Source organism: Peromyscus eremicus, chromosome 19, assembly GCF_949786415.1.
Source record: "Peromyscus eremicus chromosome 19, PerEre_H2_v1, whole genome shotgun sequence".
In the NCBI taxonomy this organism is placed as follows: domain Eukaryota; kingdom Metazoa; phylum Chordata; class Mammalia; order Rodentia; family Cricetidae; genus Peromyscus; species Peromyscus eremicus.
In genome coordinates, this window is record NC_081435.1 from 28,284,988 (window position 1) to 28,307,884 (window position 22,897).

At 44.8% G+C, this 22,897-nt stretch overlaps 1 protein-coding gene across 3 annotated transcripts in view; it reads left to right on the forward strand.

The window, feature by feature from the left end:
• The window catches only part of Arhgap26 (Rho GTPase activating protein 26), a 386,442-nt gene that overhangs the window by 120,158 nt on the left and 243,387 nt on the right, over positions 1 to 22,897 (forward strand). For all 3 annotated transcript variants that reach the window (XM_059245983.1, XM_059245982.1, XM_059245984.1), the window contains exons 7-10: positions 2,497 to 2,601; positions 4,006 to 4,135; positions 7,522 to 7,622; positions 14,021 to 14,115. In XM_059245983.1, coding sequence (XP_059101966.1) covers positions 2,497 to 2,601; positions 4,006 to 4,135; positions 7,522 to 7,622; positions 14,021 to 14,115 — 431 coding nt within the window. The remainder of the gene's footprint in view (positions 1 to 2,496; positions 2,602 to 4,005; positions 4,136 to 7,521; positions 7,623 to 14,020; positions 14,116 to 22,897) is intronic.

The window sequence follows — 22,897 nt, forward strand, 5'->3', positions numbered from 1 at the left end:
TTGGCTCACTCGGCTGGATTCTTCTCCTCCCTCTTGCCCTTCTTCCTCCACTTCTTCATTCCCTCATTCCAGCTCTGCTGCTTACTAGATGAGACCTTGCACAAGGTTACATCAGTGTTTGTTCATTGGAAAATAGGGATAAAACCAACCCATACCCTTGCAGATGTTTTGAGAATTGAATCATGTGATGAAGGTAAAGATGTGAAAGCATGGACTTATTTCATTTTGTACAATGTAGTTTCAACAGCACTGTGCAGAAGACTCCCCTAGGGGCTCCCTAACATGCAGATTACAGGCCCTCCCCTTAAATGTTAGGATTGGGATAGAACAGGACAATCGGAATTTCTACCACTTGGAGAGCTGGAATGGCATCTGATTGATTACAGGCAGAAAGGAAGCTACAAGAATCCACTGAAAGAGGTTTCTGGGTACACAGATGTTGGTCGCTAAGCATGTAGGTTCCCTGAAAGGCTAACCTACATACATATCAACCATGTTAACTTGTTTCTTAGAAAATAACTCTAAGTGCCAGTATATGTATGTGATTGGCCTCTAGAAAACTAAACACAGGAGGTGGAGATGTAGCTCAGTTGATAAAGTAATTGCCTAGAATACACAAGGTCCTGGATTTGATCCCTAGCACAGCAGAGGCCAGATGTGATGGCATACACCTATAATTCTAGCATTTTGGAAGTAGAGGCTAGAGGATCAGAAGTTCACAGTCATACTCAGTTATATAGTGAAGTCCAAGGAAGGAAAGTTGGACTTCTGAGATCTAAACCATTTGTCCTCCCCCCTCCCTCCCTCTCTCCCTCCCTCCCTTCCTTCTCTCCTTCCTCTCCCTCCCTCCCTTTCACACTCGCCCATCTGGTATGTGTGTCTGAAGCCTTTATCTTCTTGTTGAGACATCTCATGTTCTAGAGATGTGGGTTGTAGATACTGACACCTTGACTTCATGAAGCTGAAACCATGTTCCATCTGTGCTCTGAGTGATGCCTACTCCCCGACCTCCCATGAGAATATATAAAGGGACAGAGCAGAGGGAAGTCAAGCTACTATTTTAGTATAGTGTTGGTTTTATATGACTTTCTGAAGTTGTTAGAGACCGAGTACAGGTCCTAGTAGCTGTAACATGTAGCTTTGCTGATCCATCCTTAGTATACCAATTATAGCAAAGGTAATTGTGAAGAGGAGATTTCTTCAGTGTGGCCACATTGGGAAAAGGAACAAATAAGGAGTACTAGTGAACCTGCCTCCCCACGTCCAGGGACACAAGTGATTCATCCTAGAATACACTCATTCCTGCCATTGTGGTCACACTGGTTCAAAGTTCTGTGATAGGCTGGGCTGGGCATGTGGTTTATCCTGTTGGTAGCACCCTCCTCTGGTGCTAATCACTCCTGCCAGAAGCGGTGCAAAGTACAGGGGGGAAATCCCTTCCCAGGCCTCAGTAGAGCTGCAAAGTGGAGTGGGTGAAAATGAGTACAGATGTGTTCTTGGAGGGGCTGAAAAGCTAACTGCAACAGCACACGGGTAAACAGATGCACTTCTGACTAGTGGGTGGTGGTGGGGTCTGGAGGTCACCGTGGACCACTCAGCAAACAGCTGTGACCTCACAGAGCACAGCTTCTTCCCAGCCTTGCTCTCCCTTTGACTGTAGCCCCTTCTTCATGTCAAAACGGTGAATGCGGGCCATCTGGGGAGGACTTAGGAAGGGGCTGGGAGGTTCACGTGTCAGTTTGGTGAAGAAATACACAGGAGCGTTGTTGGTGGGGCATAGGCAGTTGTTGAGAACACGAAGGCATTCTGTGAGAAACTGTGGTGAGCAGGTGTTCTCACCACTTTGTGTGGCATAGACGAGACCATGAGTGCACTCACCTGTTAGCCTTAGGGGATTGAAACGAGAGTCAAGGGACCTAGCATAACTGAAGTTAGGGAGGTCTGTGGTTGCTTCGTAAAGGGGCTTTTAGTACTTACTGCGGGGAAGTGAAGGAAGCACAGAAATGCCCCTTGATGGAAGTCTATTCTGGGTGATTTGACTTTGATGGCTAGAGTACAGGCTCAGAGCTCACCAGCTTCCTCAATGCCTTCTGAGTCCATGTGACAACCTGGTGGTTTTAATGTTCAGCAGCTAAGGTGCAGCTTCAGCCTGGAGTTCTGAAGAGGTAATGTTCCTAGGCAATGGCGCCAAGGAGAACAGGTTTCAGATCCTGGCTGACACTCACCACCAAGTAGAGGGCAAGTTACTTAGCCTCCGGAGGTGCCTCATTATTATTTAAGTGGGTCCTATTAACACGTAAGTCCGAGGTGGTGTGAGCATTCAGTGATACAGGGCGTGGGAGGACACAGCATTCCACTCACAGAGCTGCTCAATGTGTGTTAGTTGTCCTCATTACTACCTGTTTGCTTCCCAGACAGCGTGGGAAACTCAGATCCTGTCACTTTTTCTCTTCTTGGCCAGCCTGTGTGACCTCTGCTTTTCTTCCCTCTCTACAGCTACTGGCCTTCCTGCAAGGACTCTTCACTTTCTATCACCATGGTTATGAGCTGGCCAAGGATTTTGGTGACTTTAAGACGCAGTTGACCATCAGCATACAAAATGTGAGTGGGGGCAGGGACCAGAGAGGGAAAGGGTGTGTTTGCTCCTGAGTTCTCCTTGTACATTGGCATGAGATGTGTGAGGTGGGTTCCCGGCTGGGTTCAGAGGACAGCGGGGATCTGATGTTTCTAGAATGTAAGATGGCCCAGGTCTAGGCATCATTTCTGTTCCTGGAAGTGTTGCTGCTGGTTTTGTGTGTTTTTCACAGCAGTGTCAGGATTTCCTTTGGCAGTGGAAATCCCAGCTTAGCCCAGCCCAGCCTCGCTGCTGTCTGTGCAAGCAGCTGCCTGGGCACCTGAGGCCTTACATGAGTGTCCAGGGGTGGGGACTCACATGGTGTGCTCTTGCTAGGCTCTTCGCAAGACTGACAGGACCTCTAAGTCAGTACCATCCAAATGCAGCTGCGGCTGTGGCTTAAACCTGGGACCTTTGGGTGCACAGAGTTGTTTAGGGGATTTGGGACATAAGTCATAGGGAAAGCTCTCCTCTCACTTTGGGATTGGCTACAGGTCCCAAGGTACTCCTGTGTAGGAACTAGATCCAGGTATTTCTGCATCACCTGTCCTGCATGGGCTTCAGAAGTTTGGATCTTACATGGTGGTTCTTTGTTGACTTGGAGAACCAAGAAGTCAAAGTCATGTCAGAAATGGTTTCACTAAGCATGGTTTCATATATATATATATATATATATATATATATATATATATATATATATATATATATATATTCTGAGGATGAAACACAAGTCCTCATACACGCTAGGCAAGCTGGACCCCAGTCCCAGGTTCTTCTGAAGGCAGGCTTTGAAATAGAGATTCACGGGCAGTAAGTAACTCAGTGCCTCCGAGAGGCTGAGCGTGGAGGGTGCTGGGCCACTGGGCCACGATGCAGCTGCAGCTGGAGGCTTTAGGCTGTGCCGCGGGGGTTCTGAATGAGCCTGAGTAGAAGCCCAGGGTTTCAGACTGCTCTGGATGAGGGGATGACCTAGAAAGCCAGTAGCACCCCTTTTAGGAGAGTGCCACCTATGAGCCATCAGCAAGCTACATTTCTTGCAACTGGAATGGTGAGGCCCATAATCCTAAAGGTGTGCAAGTAGTTACGCTATTCTGGAATGCTTATTTAAACACCCTCTCCTGGTCCAAGAGTTGCCACTCACTCTTGAGGAGTTAGGCTGGATGTTCACCTGTTTCCTAGGTGATCTTGGTGGTTGCTAGAGTTTAAGTCATTTCTGGTATGGGACTGTAAGGCAAAGATGTACTTTTTTACAAGTGGATATTTGTACATTTCCTAGACCATTGAATGCTCGTATTTGTTTTTAGATTTAAGGTGTCTGTTTAGGCTGATCTTCTGGGATTTCATTTTTTTTTCTGCATTTGATCATTTGAGCAAAATTCCTTTCATTTCAGACAAGAAACCGCTTTGAAGGAACCAGGTCTGAAGTGGAATCGCTGATGAAGAAGATGAAGGAAAATCCCCTTGAGCATAAGACCATCAGCCCCTACACCATGGAAGGGTACCTCTATGTGCAGGAGAAACGTAAGTGTGCCGACGGTAAGGTGGGACGCACTCACAGCCTTGGGCAGGTATGGCTTCTGGAGATGTGTGCAGACTGTCTTTCCACCTCCAAGTGGTATGTTCTGTTTCCTTTGTGCTGCATTCCCCTAAGGCTCTGTGGTAGGTAGTTCCTTTCTTCTGGTGTCACTCTCCTTTTGGAGCTATGTCTTACTGTGCCTGTGCAGCCCAGCCCAAACACACAGGCACTGGAAACACCTTACCCGTCACACCTTCTTGAGTGCCTTAGTATTTGGGGATTCTACTTTCAATTGAGAGTAATCATGGCTCAGGCCCTTTTTGTTTTCTTCTCCTCTCCTCTCATCCCAATATTTGGATTTTATGGAAAGTCAAAACAGAGATGAGAGTCAGGAAGAAGGCCTATCTCCTTGCAATGCATTCAAGGGATAAATGCCAGGGGCTGCCGCTTGAACACGGTTTGTAGGCAGGACTCACAGTTTATACCTTAGGCCTCGGGGAAGGCTTAAAGGGTATGCATCCAGGGTAGCACCACCAGGTGCCAGGAGTAAGACACTGAAAGCTTTTTCCTGTCATGGTTGTTCTACTAGCAGGCACTCCCCCCCCCCCCCAACAGGATCTTGCTAAGTAGTCCAGGCTGCCCTCGAACTTGTGATCATCCTGACTCTTCCTTCTGAGTTCTAGAGTCACACACCTATGTGGCACCATGCACCCCTTTTCCCTCCATGCTTTCTTAGCAGGTGCAATTGCTCCTGATTGGTGCTGCCGGTCTTGTGTTCTTCTCTGTGGTCCTCTTAGGCAGGGACTTCACTCCCGAAAGCTCCAGGTGGAGCAGGATAGAAACACTTCGTTTTAGTGATTATGTACCTAGTGTTAATGCTCACACGTAATTGCTTCGGATTAAAATTGTTCCCTCCTGACACTAGGGACTGAAGTGGGGTTGGAAGTATTGTTTATGATAAGGGCTTTTTCTTCCGTATTCTTTGAGGACTGAGCTTGAGGGGATAAGTCATAGGAAGCGGAAGTCATTCATTTCTGTGCTTCGTTTCCTGAGCACGGAGTGATGCCCTCCTTGCTATGTGGGCAGACTCTCTGACCTCATCTCACTGCCCATGGTTGGTGGTAACTTAGAAAACAAACGCCCAGGAAAGCAAGGATGGAGGTCACTGTGCCCCTGTAATACAAAGGCTGTTGTTCTTCACCTGTGCGTGTGGGATCAGTGCTCTTTCATACTCACAGTACATTACACAGTTCTAGTCAAACGTTTCACATGCTCTTCACACACTGATATGCTTGTTACTTTTTTGGTTTTCTAGCACACTACTTCAAGCATTTCATTAGGATACAGTATAGTTTTGGAACTTACTAGTTTTTGATAATTTCAAGCTCACAGGAAAGTTGCAAGAATGGTATAAAGAAAACATGAACTTACTGAGATCCACAATTTTTCAATGCTTCCCTCATACCACCCCTCCTTTTTTTCTGTGTATGGCTGTGGATATGTGCACTACTCTCCTGAACACTCAGTTTTTCCTGAGCCGTTCTGCTCTAATGCTACGTCATGGTGCCAGTCGGTCCCCTGATAGTCTTCATTTCCACCATCCAATCAAGACATAGTGTTGTCCCTTCACTATATGGTCACTGTTTTCCCTTTGTAACTAACTAGCGTTCTGTGGGAGTCACCTTACAATTATGTAAATAGCTTTTTCTTTGCCATGTTTCTCTCCATAGGGCTGTGACCTATTGATCCTTGCCTAGACTGATCTGTGCTGTGATGGAGATTTCCCACTTTTACCAGTGTTGCCGAATTTATTACTTCTTTTCACTCACCCTTCTTGTCTATCCATCTGCCCACTTGTCAGACCATCTGTCCTTCCCTATCTTTCTGTTGTCAATAAACCCTTAAGATTCACGTTTCACTCACAGGCTATAATCTATTACTTTATATACCTTGACATCCACATTGTCAAGCCAGAGCACTTCTGGAATCTCTGAGTTGTGTAGTCACTGGAACTTCTCCCAAGTTCTGAGAATGTTTGGTATTTTTAAAATTATCTTTAATGACTAATGTATTGCTGTGTGTATGTGTGCATGTGCCTGTGTGATATCTATATCTATATCTATATCTATATCTATATATAGAGAGAGAAGAGAAGAGAGAGAGAGAATGCATGTGTGTGTGTGTATGTTTGTGTGTGGTTATATATGTGTATCTGTACATATGATGGCCAGAGATTGACTCAGGTGTTGTTCATTAGGTGACATTCACCTTGTTTTTTTTTTTTTTTTTTTGAATAGGTTTCTTATTGGTCTGAAGGCCACTGAGTAGGCTGGGCAGACTACCCCAAGGATCTGTCTCTACCTCCCCAACTGTGTACCAATAAACCTGGCTTTAAAAAAAAATTAATTAGTTAATTATTTTTATGTGGGTTTTGAGGACCCTTGTAGCGCTTTATTAACCAAGCTGTCTCTGTAGTCCCTATGTTTCTTTTCCAGGTTAGTAAATGATATCCAATACTTATATTTGGCAATCATGCCAAACCATTAATAATTACTAAATGGCTACTGACTCTCTTTACATGGTGTTGTTGATTTTGAACATTTCTATTGTGTGATCTCTGTAAACATCTAAAATTAATATTGATTGAAGTCTTTGCAGGCTGATAATGCCTTTTTCCTTTGATAGTACTTGGTTGTTGAAAAGAAGTGATTGGCCAGGCACCGGGTACAGTCAGAGACTTTGGTGGGCCTTGGTACTGTGATGTTGCCCTCTTTCCTGGGGGAGAATTTTGAGACAGACTCCTTAGATTGCATTTAGGCATTTAGTCACTTCCAGTCTGCATCTCTGGTGTCTCTGAGGTTTCCATGTCTGCTTTTCAGATCTTTTTGAGTTCCGCTGAAGTAAAAATTAGGGGTTTGGAAGTAGGTCAGAAGCCCTGAGGTTAGTCACTGGGCAGCTGTGTGGGAGGCACGATGTCATGGCCCAGATGGAAATGGCGACTGCCACTTAGAAGAGCCCTCCGGTGCTCTTGCCTCAGTTACCTCAGTCAGGGGGGAAAATGGATATTTTAAGTGGAGATTGATGATGGGAACCGATGTTTCCCCTGTGTTTGAAGACGCACTGGATGTAGCATTAGTGGGAGGTAGAGCTCCTGTATATCTGGGTGGGGAAGGTATTGATTTTGTTTTGCTTTCAGCCCGTGGGTCAGATTTCTGTCTGTTTCAGTCTACCTGTATAGGGAGTACATTGTCCCTTAAAGAGTGTCGGGGTGGAGGAGATCATTATGCCCGGGTACCTGAGCATTGTGGTCCATCTCTGTGTTATGGCAGTTAATGATTTGCAGCGTACCGTGGACGTGTGTAGATGGTTAATGGGCAACATTCCCTTGCAGGTCACTTTGGAACTTCTTGGGTGAAGCACTACTGTACATACCAACGGGATTCCAAACAAATCACCATGGTTCCATTTGACCAAAAGTCAGGAGGAAAGGGGGTGAGTTCACTGTGACAATTTCTTGCTTGACTAACAGGTAATGATCACAATACATGTCTAAGAGTCCAGTGTTTTACTGTAAGACTGTCTAATTCTGCAGTAATTGTAAGAGGCTCATTTCCCTGAAAATGGTTAGAATAATCATTGTTAGCATTATTTAACTTATTTATTTGTTTGTTTTTCGAGACAGGGTTTCTCTGTGAAACATTCCTGGCTATCCTAGAACTCACTCAGTAGACCAGGATGGCCTCGAACTCACAGAGATCTGCCTGCCTCTGCCTCTTGAGCAGATTGTTAGCATTATTAACTGTAATGAAGAGTCTTATTTTACATGTATACACTATTAAATGTGTCGAATATCGGTGGGTTACTAGAAAGTCGTGGTTAATTGACATCTTCCTATGAAACTCATTTGAGCCTCTCCTGCTTGATCCCTGGAGCTGCCAGTGGGCAGTTTAGATGAATTAAGTTATTAATTTCTGTTTAACAAGTTACCTCTAAACCTTGCAACTTTTAAGCCATACCAGCTATCTTAATATTCTGCATAGTCTTTATGAATCAGGGATTTGGAGAACATTTGATGGGTAGGAGGTTGAGGCTCAGTTCAGTCTAATAGTAGCTACAGCTGAAGCAGTGTGGATCTGAGACAGCTCAAGCCTAGCTGGACATAGTTCTCTTCCTCCGTTCCCCTCTGTCTCCTGGTCTTGGGCCCTATGGGATGGAAGATACACTGTGGCTATCTTTTAGAAGAGACTACCAGGTTAGGGAAGGCTCCCTAGCACTGCTATTGGGATTCTCCTTGACTTCTCCAGTGTTATGCCTCTTGCCTGCCTCTGTCCGGACAGTTGTCTCTGCCTGCTACCCTCGACAGTCAGATGCCTCCCCTACAGAGATGATCTGTGTCTCCCTTGGGCTGCCTTCCTACCTTCTCTACCCTCAGCACTTTGCACTTCATCATTTCCTAGAATGGAATTTTCTTTTTTTAAATTGATTGCTTGGGAAATTTTGGCAACCTTGGATTTAAGATTTTACCTTAATTCAGAACTGAAAAAATTTTCCAGTTACCAACTTTGAATATTACTTCTCTAATTTTTTGCAACTATTTCCTTATGAGTATATGTAACTGTTTTATTAAGAATATAGTTTTCCTCTTCTGCCGGTCCCTTTCTGTAAGACAGAGTCTCACTTTGTAGCCTAGGCTGGCTTGGAACTCACGTGCAGTCAGGCTGGCCTCCACCCCTGGTGGTTCTTTTGCCTCTGCCTCCATTCTCAGCCTGTATGTTTTGAATCTTTTTGAATATCTGGAATCGATTTTGAGTAATTCCTCTGGTTCTATTGCTGGTTTAAATATTTTTTTCAGTTGTGTCTGATATCTTGGTAAGTTAGTACTTTGCTAGCCCTCCACGCTGGCCTTCTATGGACATTTTTGTGTACCATGTTGAGTTAAGGTGTGGAGGGCATTCAGGTGTACAATGGGGAGAGCATAGAGGCTAGCCACGCCTGGACAGTGCTGGACATTGCCGTGCTCAGCTCTGCTCTCCAGCTGCCAGCCTTTCTTCCTGGAGCTCTCTTACTTCAGTGACAATAAAGTCTTTTGTCAGCATCTCTGTCCCTTCCAGGTATCCAAGCAGTCAGAAAGCACTTCTCATTTTTTTTCTTTTTTTTTTTTTTTTGCCAGAGGTGGTATTGACTTACAAATAATCTCAGGAAAACACACACACACACACACACACACACACACACACACACACGTGTGTTAACAGAGTTAGAAAAGAATATTACAAATTATATCTAAGTTACTAGGTGTCCCCTGGCTTTCACAGAAATAAGCCCACTTTGTTTGAAATGGGTCATAGTCCTTTTCTACCTATCGCCCCTCTCAGAAACCAGCTGACTGCATTATTTCCCTTGACAGGCTTTGCTTCAGGACTTCTTCCATATTTCCAAATCTTTAATGAGCTCAGTTGTATTTCTCAGTTCCTTTCTTATTGCCCTCGTTAGTAAAGGGTGGAGATCCGTACAGTGGTTGGTATTTGGGTTTCCAAAACTTCTGTGAGATCCCATAGAGTATGTCAGTGGGTTGTTGAGCTCCTGCATGTTGGGCAGAGCCTGAGAAGGGCCTCCTTAGGAACATACTACTCTAACAAGTAGATCATAACTGGTTATATTTATGCTCCACTTCGATTATCCTGTGTTGTGCTGTTTGATCTGGCTTTCCTCCTTTTCACCAAGGGAGAAATTGGGGATCAGAGCAATCAATTTACTTCTAAGTTTATATACCCAAGTTCCAGAGTGAGTATACTAAAGTCTCCATCTGGAGTTAGAACCTCTTGCTTCTGAAGCCAACTCTTTCCATGATGCCACTGTTCCCCAAGCTTTCTAATGAAGGAAACAGGAGATACAACTGTGTAGGGGTCTGGAGGTGATGTCCACACAGTTTGGACAGAGGAGTCGTGTGATGTGTTGGTACTGTTGTTTGGACCTAATGTAGTGAGTATGGTGTCCTTCCACACCCGACATGACTCTTGCGCAGTCTTTGTTGCCCGTTAGGTTCTCACTATACCTACTTCTCCTCTGTTCCTCCTGGACTCCCTGGGCCCCTGACTACAGGGTCCTTTCATCTGCTGACAAAAGCCACTTGAAGAAGCAAGGGTTTGTTTTAGCTTGTAGTTCTAGGAGATCCAGCCCACCATCGCAGGGAATGCATGGGGCAGAAGCAGGAGGTGCCAGGTCTACTGTACCCATAGTGAAGAAGCAGGTAGCCACAAATGCTGGTGTTCAGCTTTCTTCTTTTATTTTCTACAGAGGCCCCAGCCCATGGAATGGTACCATCTATTTTTAGGGAGGGTCACCCCATCTTAGTGATTCAAGTAAACCCTCAAGGGCATGCTCAGAGGATTGTCCTCTAGGTGATTCTGCCAAGTGGGCAGTCTTAACCATCATAGCAGAGTTACAGTGTTTTCAGGTGATGAAATCTGCTTTTTTAATACTATAAGGAGTTCAGCAGAGAGTCTTGACATTTTTTTCCTTGCATCCTCAGAACAAAATCTCATGGCCCTCCTTTTAAAATAGTTTTTAAATTGTTTAATTTTAAAGACAAGGTCTCACTCTGTACCCCTGGCTGATCTGGAACTTGACAAGAAGAATAGGTTGGCCTGGAACTCACAGAGGTCAGCCTGCCTCAGCCTCCTGAGTGCTGACATCAAAGGTGTGTGCCCACTGTGCCCAGCTCTTCCTCCTTTTTGTGCTAGTGTCTGATGGTCCCTTATAGACGTCACTCACATTTTTTTTATGGTACTTCATCTACACTTTCATTATAGAAGCTGGCCCATAGCTATTAAATCTGAACTATAGTTGGACATCAACAAGGTCAGATTTCTTGTTTGGGTGAGTATGCTTATCAAAGGACTGAGTTAGACTCATTTAGTTGAAAGATGTTAATTGGCTTTATTTTCAGTTGTAGAATCAGGCATCACTATTACGTACAGCAGAACAAATGTCGTGGTAAGGCAAGCAGTAGAAATTGGTCTTAAGTCAGAGGAAGGCTGAAGAATTCAGAACCAGCACAAAATAATTGGTCATTTCAAAGTGATTTTCCTTGGCCTGGGAGTATAGGTCAGTAAAGAACTCTTAGCCTGGTCTCCAAAGCGAGTTCCAGGAAAGGCGTAAAGCTACACAGAGAAACCCTGTCTCGGGGGAAAAAACAAAAAAACAAAAACTCTTGCCTAGCATGTGGCAGGCTGTAGGTTTCATCTCCAACATTGCAAACAATGATAACATGAACTTACTATTATTTTGTAAAGAGGGGACAGGAGAGCAAACAGTGGAAAAAAAAGTAGAAAAGTAGTTGGTTAACATCAGGCTAACCCCCCCCCCCCCCCCCCCGTGTGTGTGTGTGTGTGTGTGTGTGTGTGTGTGTGTGTGTGTGTGTGTGTGTAATAACTGAGGCAGAGAAAACTTCAGTTTTCCTTGCCAGGTGAAGTAAATCTGTTTGAGAAACTGAATTCTCTCCCATTTCCTCCTCCTCCTCCTCCTCCTCCTCCTCCTCCTCCTCCTCCTCCTCCTTCTCTTCCTCCTCCTCCTCTTCTTTCTTCTTCTTAATGATCTTCTTCTTCTTCTTCTTCTTCTTCTTCTTCTTCTTCTTCTTCTTCTTCTTCTTCTCCTCCTCCTTCTCCTTCTCCTTCTCCTTCTCCCCTCTCCCCTCTCCCCTCTCCCCCCTCTCCCCTCTCCCCCCTCTCCCCTCTCCCTCTCCTCCCCTCTCCCCTCTCCTCCCCTCTCCCCTCTCCTCCCCTCTCCCCTCTCCTCCCCTCTCCCCTCTCCTCCCCTCTCCTCCCCTCTCCTCCCCTCTCCTCCCCTCTCCTCCCCCTCTCCCTTCTCCCCTCTCCTCCCCTCTCCCCTCTCCTCCCCTCTCCCCTTTTCTCCCCTCTCTCCTCCCCTCCCCTCTCCTCCCCTCTCCCCTCTCCCTCTCCCCTCTCCCTCTCCCCTCTCCCTCTCCCCTCTCCTCCTCTCCCCTCTCCCCTCTTCTCTCCCTCTCCCCTCTCCCCTCTCCCTCTCCTCCTCCTCCTCCTCCTCCTCCTTCATGATTTATTTAACTTTATTTTATGTGCATTGGTGTGAAGGTGTCAGATCCCCTGGAACTGGAGTTACAGACAGTTGTGAGCTGCCATGTGGGTAATGGAAATTGAATCCAGGTCCTCTGGAAAGAGCAGCTAGTGCTCTTAACCATTGAGCCATCTCTCCAGCCCCTTCTTCTGGTTTCTTGGGATATCAGATTTAAAAAAAGCTTGGTTTTGTAATGGAGAATATTTGCGTGTGTGACTCCATGTTGAATAGTCTGTTTATTTTCCAGACCCAATATACGTCCCTAATCTTAAACTGTGTGCCCCTGTGAAGCTAGTTATCAAATCTAGGATCACCCATATTCTAGGCAAACACTTTATTATAGAGCCAGATCCCCAGCCCTTTTGTTCTGAGATAGGTTGTCTACTAACCTTGAACTCATATAGCCCAGGCTCCTCTCAAGTTTATGACACTCCTATTTCAGCCTCCCAGGTAGCTGGGATTACTAGGCAACTTCTTTGAGTTTTTATTTAACATACTTACACATGGTACAGGGTGAATAAAGATCAATTCTCAATCTGCAAAACTAATCTTCGCTATTCAGTAAGTGGGCAAAGATGCAGGGTGTGGGAACATAGATGGTCTCTTCCTGGGGCTATGTTGTGTGCTTTTCTGACTTTAGTGGATGGTTACATCCATCTTTTGAAGTCACATTCCATCTTATGTCAACAGAGCAGACAAGTTTGTTCATTTTCCCCTTTTAGAAAAAAGGAGAAGAAACAGAAACAGTAATGGATTCCTCAGCAACAGAAAGAAGCTGAGGATAGCTCCTTCTGTGTTTCTAGGCAGTCAGTACTGTGATATGACTGTCCCATTCCACTCACACAGTGGCACACTACCCAGCAGTAAAAAGAAACAACTCTTGATTTGTGCGATATGGATGAACCACAGAATACTTGAGCTTAATGGAAGAACCAGATACTTACTCTGTGTCTGCGTTTGCATAAGGTTATAGAAGATGCAAACCAGCCCGTAACAGCAGAGAGAAGACCTAGTAGTTGCTTGGAGATGAACTAGGAGGCAGGTGGATCACCAAGGGTCGTGAGAATATTTGGCAGGAAAGTTTTTCTCAGATTCAGTTTTAGCTTCATGGATGTCTACAGATGTGACAGTTACAAATTGTACACATTAAACACATGCAATTTATCCTATGCTATATATCAATAAAACTGTTATATGTTGAACACTGTTCTAATCCTGGGTGGATTCAGAAGATACAAGAGTAGTAAGCAAAGACCCCAAGTCTGTGTCCTTAGGGTGCTCACAGTCTTGTAAACTTCCCATAAGATGTGATGGGAAGACATTATTTTATTTCTCATCTTCCTTAGCAGAGAATTTTTGCTATGATTGGTACGATGGGGATGGAGAGGTACATGGTGCCGTGTGAGCATAACATAGGGATCTTTAACCTGTTTCAGAAAGGTGTTCTTGAAGAAGTGATGACTAACCCAAGATCACAGATGCTCAGTTAGGAGGGGGCTGTTGATTTCAAGTCTTGTCACCTCTGCAAATTAAACCTGATTTAAACAGTAGTACCAGACGCTCCTGTGGAGTGGCAACCATGCTCTACCTGTGCTAACTAAGTAGTAGGGCAGGCAGATCTTAGCTGTAGGAGATTCTTGCTTGAGAAGCTCTGTGGTTGGTCTTCCTCTCAGTAGGCTGTGAACACACAGATTTGAGAAGCTGAAGTGAGATCTTATTTGTGTGCCATGTTTGTCCTAGAGGGGAGCAGAGCCGCCTTCTGGGCCTGACTTTGACGGCCTATGTCTTCTCACTAGGGAGAAGACGAGTCCATCACTCTCAAATCCTGCACGAGGCGGAAGACAGACTCCATCGAGAAGAGATTCTGCTTTGATGTGGAAGCCGTAGACAGGTGAGAGGAACAAATTGTGGCTATATTGGATTTCTTTCCTTTCCCTTCAGGCATAGCGTCTCTACCCCTGTGCCCCATCCCATTCTTCTGTGTCCAGTGTGCACCGGATGCTAGGTCATTGCGGAAGGTCAGTTCAGCCTCCCATTGTTTAGTTCAGGACTGAATCACTAGGTTTGTTTGCTTTTACTTTAATGCTAGTGCTTCCATGCTTAGGAATGTGTGCTATGTCTCTAGGAGGTAGGGTAGATATTTAAAGAAAGCAGTCTGTTCAACCTGATTGTAGCTGCTGCTTGGCGGGTTTTTTTCTTAAAAAATTACTGCAATGATTAAATAAGAATTGGGGTGGAAGAAGTTTCACTCAAATAATTTTTAAGGTTTGTAATTATTTTATGTGCACACTCAGAACAGACAACAAGTCACTTGCTTAATCAGCCCATAGATAGATAGATAGATAGATAGATAGATAGATAGATAGATAGATAGAAAGATAAATAGATAGATGGCTAGAAACAAAGAAAGAAAAATAGATAAATAGATGGATAGAAAGAAAGACAGATAGATGATAGATAGATAGATAGCAGCTAGCTAGCTATCTAGCTTATGCTATTTTACTCTAGATTTATAATGTTTCTCATTCAAGCACACCATCCCATGGTACTTGGCTTATTTAACAGGATTCCAGTTCTTTAAGGCACTTTCCTTGGCAGTGGGTTCTTTTGGAGAAATCTGCATGTAGAGCTTACCTGAGCTGCCTGTTCCAAGTCAGCAGTGTTAGCACCAGGGCCCTTAAACCTCACTGCAATACCCAGGCAATGCCAGGCAATCTCTTTCTTATTTTTAAAAAAACTACAGCATTTCACTAGGGTCCATGATGCTTTCTGGAGCTAAAGTGTTTTCTATGTCTTCAGAAGACTTCCTGGGAAGTTGTGGAGAGTTACTTTGGAGACAGTTAAAACTCTCTCTGGTGCCTCTATCTCATTGCAACTCTTGATAACACATATTTGAACCTTCCCACCTTTATCATGTTCATAAAAACCTTTGCAAGCCAGGCATGGAGGCGCCCACCTATAATACCACCTCTTCAGAAGATGATGCAGGAGGATCATCTAAGCACAGGAATTCAAGACACTATCCCCAAAACAGAAAAGGGAGGGAGGGGGCTTTGTGGGCTGAAAGTGTAAGCCAAGAGTAAATGTTTAATACCTAGTATACTGAGTAGACCTGGGGGGTCCATTTCTCCTCAGAACCTATCTGATTCCTCAGTGACTTGAGGCAGATGGTGTTGGCAGGAATCCAAAGTGAGACTGCTGAATCTCCACTGAGTAGCAGGGTGGATTGGGAGGAGTATGAAGTATGAAACCCTGCCTTTCCTTTCAGGGTTCCTGAGACCTCCTGGATTAGGCTCCATTTCAGCATTGCTTTTTGCCCCTCCTGTTGGACTTCAGTGGCTTGTAGATTGCTCACACACATACAGAGTGAGATTTGAGTGTCTGTGAAGGGGGGTAAAGAAACTGTCCACATGACCACCTCCATTATTAAGGAAGATTTTTATTGTAGATGAGAGAGAGAGAGAGAGAGAGAGAGAGAGAGAGAGAGAGAGAGAGAGAGAGAGAGAGAGAAAGAAAGAATGGCTAGAGGCATCTGGAAGAGTCCAGAACAGAGACAAAAGAAGTAGACTGAACATGGTCAGCAGACTGGACATGTGCAGGGCTAGGGAAGTGGAGAAAATAGAGGCAATAGTGAGGTAACAAGACAGAATAGGGTATAGAGAGAGCAAGAAAATAACAAGAGATAGAGATGGATGGATGGATGGATGGATGGATGGATGGATAGATAGATAGACAGACAGAAAGAGAAAGAGTAAGACCCCTGAGAATAGTGGGTTATAAGGAGAGTGAATAAGCCTGGTAGGGGTAGGGACTTGAAAATGTATAACTGGTATTTGTGATACTAAGGGAGCCTGAGGGCTGGCATGGGCTTTGATATGCAACCACAGGTAGCCATATGTCCCTTCTGTGAGAGGTAAGGGGAAATGATGCCTTTTGGCAGATGGGAACTGGTTTCACAAGTTCCTGAGGAATGCTGCCTTTTATCTAAGCACAAGAAATCCTCCTATAGTCCAGGTTGAGCTCCATTCTGGACATTTGGACAGCCTGAGACCTGACATTGTAAGGAGTAAAAGGTAGTTCTGTGTGCTGAGTGGCAGCTGCCTGGTGAGCTCTGCTGTAAGTCCTTTCTCTTGAGGACTCCCACCCTGTCCTTTTCACCAGTGCCCATCAGGAGGGAGGGGGTGTTGCTAGAGTCTGGTTTTCTTGACTATGCCTCTCTCAGATTCCTCTGCCTCACTTGCTGTGCCACAGAGCAGAGGTCAAAGGGCAAGTTAGCACCTAGGAAATGGATACAAAAAGAGGAAACAACAGAGGAGCTAAAATGTTCCCAGAGTGTGTTGTGGGTAGATTAGATAAACTACTACAAAAAATGTTGTGTGGTAGTTGTTAATGTGGTAATCTATCAAGATCAAGTATGACTTGATATTGCTGAGACTATGAAAACATGATGTGAAATATACCAACTTTGTAATATGTGGTGTTAGGTCTGTGTAGGGAAGGTTGGGTTAAAATGAGGTTGCTAGGGTGGGCCTTGTGTTAATGGTTAAACTGTCAGTTTGACACATTCTAGAATCATCTGGGAGGAAGCTTCAGTGAGGGGTGGTCTAGATTAGGTTGGCCTCTGAACATGTCTGTGGGGGACTGTCTTGATGATGTTAATCGATGTGGGAAGACCCAGCCTAAAAGTAGATTTGGGTCTTTGACTGTATAATAAAACAAAGTGTGAGCTGAGCATAAGCACACATGTGTTCAGTACTCTTTGCTTCTTCACTCTGGATACAATGTGATGAATTTGTCTGTCGCCGCTGTAGCTGTGACTTCCCCACAAAGATGGAATGTAACCTGGAGTTATGAGCTAAAATAAATTCTGTCTCCCCTAAGGTGCATTTGTTCAGGGCTTTTTATCACAATAACAGGAAAAGAAATGAAGATGGGGCCTGGTTCATCATAGGTGGCATCCTAGTCAATAGGGAGCTAAAGATCCAGAAGCAGACATACATGCAGGGAAAGGCCCCATGAACATGAAGACAGAGAGCAGGATGATGGTCTTCAAGTCAGGAAACACCCACTCTGCTAGCAATCTGCCAGAGAGAGGAGGCATGAAGTGGGTTCAATGGACTTCAGAAGGAATCAACTTTGCCAACACCCTGCCTTCCTATTTTGTGGTATTTTGTTATAGTGGTGCCATGGAACTGGCGTAGTATTGAACAGGGAGGGCTTGTCAGCAAGGTAGAAACCCATCCCACCAAGGCCTTTTAAATGGTAGCTCAATATCACCCCCTGAACCCCACTTCACAAAATAGACCATTTGTATCAATCATCTTACTTTTTCTACTTCCTCCTTTTTCTCTTTCTCGGTTTCTATTGCTGTGCTGAGACACCATGACCACAGCAACTCTTATAAAGGAAAACATTTAATTGGGGCTGGCTTACAGTTCAGAGGTTTAGTCCATTATTGTCATGGTGGCATGCAGGCAGACATAGTGCTGGAGAAGGAGCTGAAAGTCCTACATACTGACCTGCAGGCAAGAGGAAGTGGTCTTAGTGTCACACTGAGCAAAGCTTGAGCGAAGGAGACCTCAAAGCCCACCCCAACAGTGACACACTTCCTCCAACAAGGCCACACCTTTTCCAACAAAGGAACATCTAATAACGCCACTCCCTATGAGCTGATGAGGGCCAGTTACACTCAAACCACCATGTCCTCCTTCCCTCTCCTTTTCCCATTCCTCCTCCTCCTCCTCCTCCTCTCCCCTCCCCCTCCTTCTTCATCAATAGCTTCAGTTTTTAGTAGCTTTAAAACCAAAAACTACCAGGCAGTAGTGGCAAACACCTTTAATCCCAGCACTTGGGGGACAGAGGCAGGGGAATCTCTATGAGTTTGAGGCTAGCCTGGTCTACAGAGCTAGTTCTAGGACGGCCAGGGATACACAGAGAATTCAAAAAACTACCTTTTTTTTTTTGTTTTTGTTTTTGTTTTTGTATCATCATGCTACACTTAGCTTTTGAAAGTTTATGTTTTACATTGGTTAATTGACTGGATTTAACATTTTTTCCCCCTTGAAGTGGCGCAGCTGTTTTTGTGAGTGTTCAGTGTAAACTTCTTGGGTTAAAAATGGACATTATGGAAAAGGAGCCTTTCGTGGTAGTCACATGTGGATCATTAATACTAACCAGTGTCTGTGTTCAGTCACTCGAATAATTAACTCCACCATGCACTATCTTATGGAAATTAGTGGGCAAATGTAGGGAAAATATTTGTTTAAGCTGAAGAATCATGGTGGTAGTCACTTGCCAGCCTCCCTGGATTGGTTTGTTTTAAGAAATTTCTCACAGATGTAAGTGACACATAGATTATTTTCTCCCAAATGTTTTCCATGAGGGGCCACTAGACCATATGGAAAATAATAGAAATAGAAACTAAAGGCTTCTTCTGATTCACTGAATCGGTGGTGTGTGTGTGTGTGTGTGTGTGTGTGTGTGTGTGTGTGTGTGTGTGTGACTACGTTTATACTCAGGGAAAGGAAACAATTAGAATGTTTTATCTTATTTTTCTCAAAGACTAGCAGACTCCAACAGAAACTGTCTGTCATTGCCCGTCCCCAGCAGCGCCAAATGCAGAGGTGTAGCAAGCATAGCTCACCGGAAATGGTGGGGGACTTGGGAGCACAGGGGAGCAGAGTCATGTGCAGCCTTCAAGCACTGTCGCTTGTGTCAGCCTCCTGAGAACATGAGATCGTAGGCCTGCGCCACAGGCCTAGTTTAGACTCTGCTGACAGATGTCCCATGGAGGAAGCTTTAGGAATCGATTGGTTTTCCTTCCATAAAGGCCTCTTCTGATTTCCTTTAGTTCTCATGGAAGTGCTGCACTAACAGTGAGTTACTTTTCTCCAGAGCCTTTCTCGGCTCCCACACACCCACTGGTAATTCCCCCGTCTCCTTCCCCACGGTTATCCCGTATTAGCCTGGTAACACCTTTTCTTTGTATAGGTTGGCTAGTTGTTGAGTTTGGAATGTTCTGGGTACTTCTCTTTAACTCCGTTTATCTCAGATGATTTACTTTTAGAGGCAGAAAACCATATTTTTTTTGTAGCCTTTAATATAGTACTATGTGTATATGATTTCTCAATTTTGTCTTGTATGACGAATATGGTTTTGAAATTACATTGTTTTGTTTTTTACTTTGAGACCTTGGTGATGAGCATAGAGAACATTAGTTAGCTATTAAGTTAAAACTCCAGCAAGCACACACATGATTTGCTGGTGTTGTAGAGGTGTGGCACTGGAGGAGTTGAAGTTAGAATAGCAGAGACTAGATATTTATGGAAGAGCTGAACAACAATTTGGTACCCTCCAGTCAGTCAGCAACCATCTTTCCAAGTTGTGTCTTCATAGAAGGTTGCAAATTATAGGTTAAATAAAAGAGGGAGCCGCATGTTTGAGTGTGGGACCTGACCCTCACCAGCCATGCAGCTGGTAAGATGGGGATGGCCATGACTGCCAGGGTGGTGTTGAAGATGGGATAGAGCAGTATGTCTCTCTGATAGAGTCCTGTGTCTGAAACTGTTGTTTTTCTATGCTCCAAAAACTGGGGCTTCGTTTTTCTTCTGTTAAACCTTACTTTCGCTAAAAACTCTCCCTGTCTGCCTTGCTGTAAGCCTGCATCTTTTCTCAGAGCATTGTTGATTCATCTGTAACATGAGAGTGAATGTAGATAGGCACGGGATGGGTCCTTGTGAAGAAGGCCCACTAGGGGGAGATTCTGTCGGCAGGACTGTACTTCATAACTTGATTCCCACAAAAGAGAAAGTTTTATGTCCACATTCAGTTTATGATCTCCCCAAGAAACCATACTAATTTTATATGAAGATAGTTTATGGTCTAGCTTGGTATGAGTATGTGAATGGGCTGTTTTGTATGTCTTTGTGAAATTGTGTGACTCTTGAGATTGTGTTTTCCGAAGAGGATCTTACGTAACAGGCTATTTGAACATTCAGCCTCTAGATGGCAGTTTTGTATACGCGTTGGTTGTTCTCAGGTCCGGTTCAACAGTATTTGTCGTTTATACATTGATAATTCAGTCAGCTGGCTATGTGGTTTCTGTAGAAGCTACATTTGTCTGAGTATTACTACTCCAGGCAAAGAGTATTCTCAGTGACTCATTCTTCCTCTAGAAGTTCCTTCGTTTCCCGTTTCCTGGATCGCTCATACCTACTTTCTGGCAACAGCTAGCCTGCCCAGTCCGTCAGTCCCCCTGAAACATTGTGGTTTAGCTGCTGAGCGGAGCTGCCAGGCTCTTGACTTCAGGAAGATGTCTGTGAGGGCAACAGACTTGTCCTTCTGTCCAGCCTGTGCTGAGAACCAGGCTTCTCCTCCCCGCTGCATTCTTTATCTCGCGGAGCAGATGAACTGTTCTTCCTGGTCGCTGCCGGCTTCCCGCCCCTCCCCTCCTCACTGCTTGTTTGAAACACCATTTGATTTTGCCTTCCTGCCCCTTGGGTTGGAGTGCTGGTCTCAATGCCATTGACCTTTCAGGCAGGAAATGGCTTTTCCTTCCTCAGAGGGTGTTATGCTGCTCTGACTGCTTGGCTGGGGGTGGGGTGGGCAGTGGGGGGATGGGCGCCCTTCTTTCTGAATTGCTTCCTGGCTCTCAGGGTTAGTTAGGTGCTGGGGAAGCTCTTGGACTCTTGAGTTCACAAATTCAGAATTTACTGAAGCTTTAGGGCTGTTGTTCTGGCTTCTAATTAAGTGAGAGTGTTGGCCATTTGAACCTGTTTTAAGTAGGAATGGGCTTTGGTGGTTAGTGGAGTGGATAAGAGGGTGACCTACGCAACCTTATTTCTATTCTTTAATCAGCACAGTGAAATTGTTTGCTTTGTTAGTGAGTGCACCCATTTTTCTACCTGTTTCTCAACATAGGATTAAAAAAACCCTCAACACCAAAGTTTTCCTATTACACAAATCCCCCGAAAGAAAACAGTTGAACCAGTAAATTCCGCTCGTTTGTTCATTGTGAGCCGGAAGAGTACAGATGGTGTGTGTGTGGGCAGCAGGCAGATGACCCTAAAGAGAGGATCTTAGTTTGCTGTCAGTAGCTCTAACAGGAATTTGCATTGTCCTTGCATGTCACCCATCCCATTGATTAGTAATGCTTTCTCCTGGTGTGTTGTGCTAACTTGTGCCTGTCCCTGCAGCTGGCACATGGCACTCACTTAGAAGTCAGCATCAGTTATATGCATGGGCCATACGGTTTAGTATGCCCAAAATTTGCCTGGTGTTTTATGACTTTGTTCTCTTTTGAAATAACTGTATGAAATTATCCGATGGGGCTGGCAGTATTTACTCTTTAGACCGATATTACTGCCAGGGTCCTACTTATTCTGAGACTTTTTCTCCCAAGAGTCAGTGCTCTAGGCTTTAGTTGGTTATGATCCATTCACTCATCAGGATCAGATTCTTTCTGAATCATTGATTAGAAGCTGCTTAGGAAAACATTCTAGGGTGTGTGGAGGGAGGTTTACTCCCTTCCTCTCTCCAAGTTGGTAGTCTTCTTAGACTCCAGGGCACATACGCTCTCCACAGATAGGGTCACTGCAGCATTATGGGTTAAGTGTAGGCCTTGCTGTAGTCTCTGGCCCACCTGGATACAATAGCAGATTTAGCCCTTAATAGCAATGTGGCAGTTTTCACTTTTAGAAAGAGTCCCAAAGGGCGGGAGATGTAGCTCAGTGGTAAAATGCTTGCCTAGCGTGCATAAGACTCCAAGTTTAGTTCCTAGCAACACAAATAAGCAAATTAAAAACAAACAAACAAGGAAATAAGCAATGGAATGAATTAAAGGGGGCCCAATAATAGCACCCAATTCATATGTTTATTGTGAGAAATAAATTATAATTGAAATAAAGTCCTTAGCACAGTGTTTGGCATGTAATAGGCAATAAATCTTAACTACATGTGGGAGTCACCAGTTTGTGACCTCTGGTCTCTCTCACCTGTGCTTTACCAGGTCCCCATGATACCTGATGGCTGGCAGCTGCCTCTGTGACCTGCATCCAGGTCCCCATGATACCTGATGGTTTGCAGCTGCCTCTGTGATCTGCACCCAGGTCCCCATGATACCTGATGGCTGGCAGCTGCCTCTGTGACCTGCACCCAGGTCCCCATGATACCTGATGGCTGGCAGCTGCCTCTGTGACCTGCGCTTGCACTGTTTTCTTTATTCCTATGCCTCTATCCACAAGTCAAAAGGGAGAAGCAATAAAAGGCTACAGGCTTTAGGGAAAGAAGCCCAAGTTTATAATCCTTGGGGCAATGAAAAGCTTCTTGCCTGGTTTCCTTCACCTGAAAGCTTTCTATAAGCAGACATGGGTCGATGCTATTCTCCAGGTTGTTCTGCATGACTTTGCTCATGCCTCTGCAGACTTTGAGCCCTTTTCATTGTATAGGGAGTACCAAGAAACAATTTTCCCAGCAGTGCTTCCTCTTCCTGGCATCGGACAAACCCTTTTTACCAAGGATTAGAAAGCCCATTCCCCAAGCCTTCCCTTTCCCGTCTTGCAAGAGCACAGTGGGACACACTCCACACACAGGCTGTAGTGAGTTTCTGTGGGCACTGTAGTCCTTTTCCTGTCAACTTGACCCTTCAATGTGCACTGGTGTGGATGGGAGTTAGG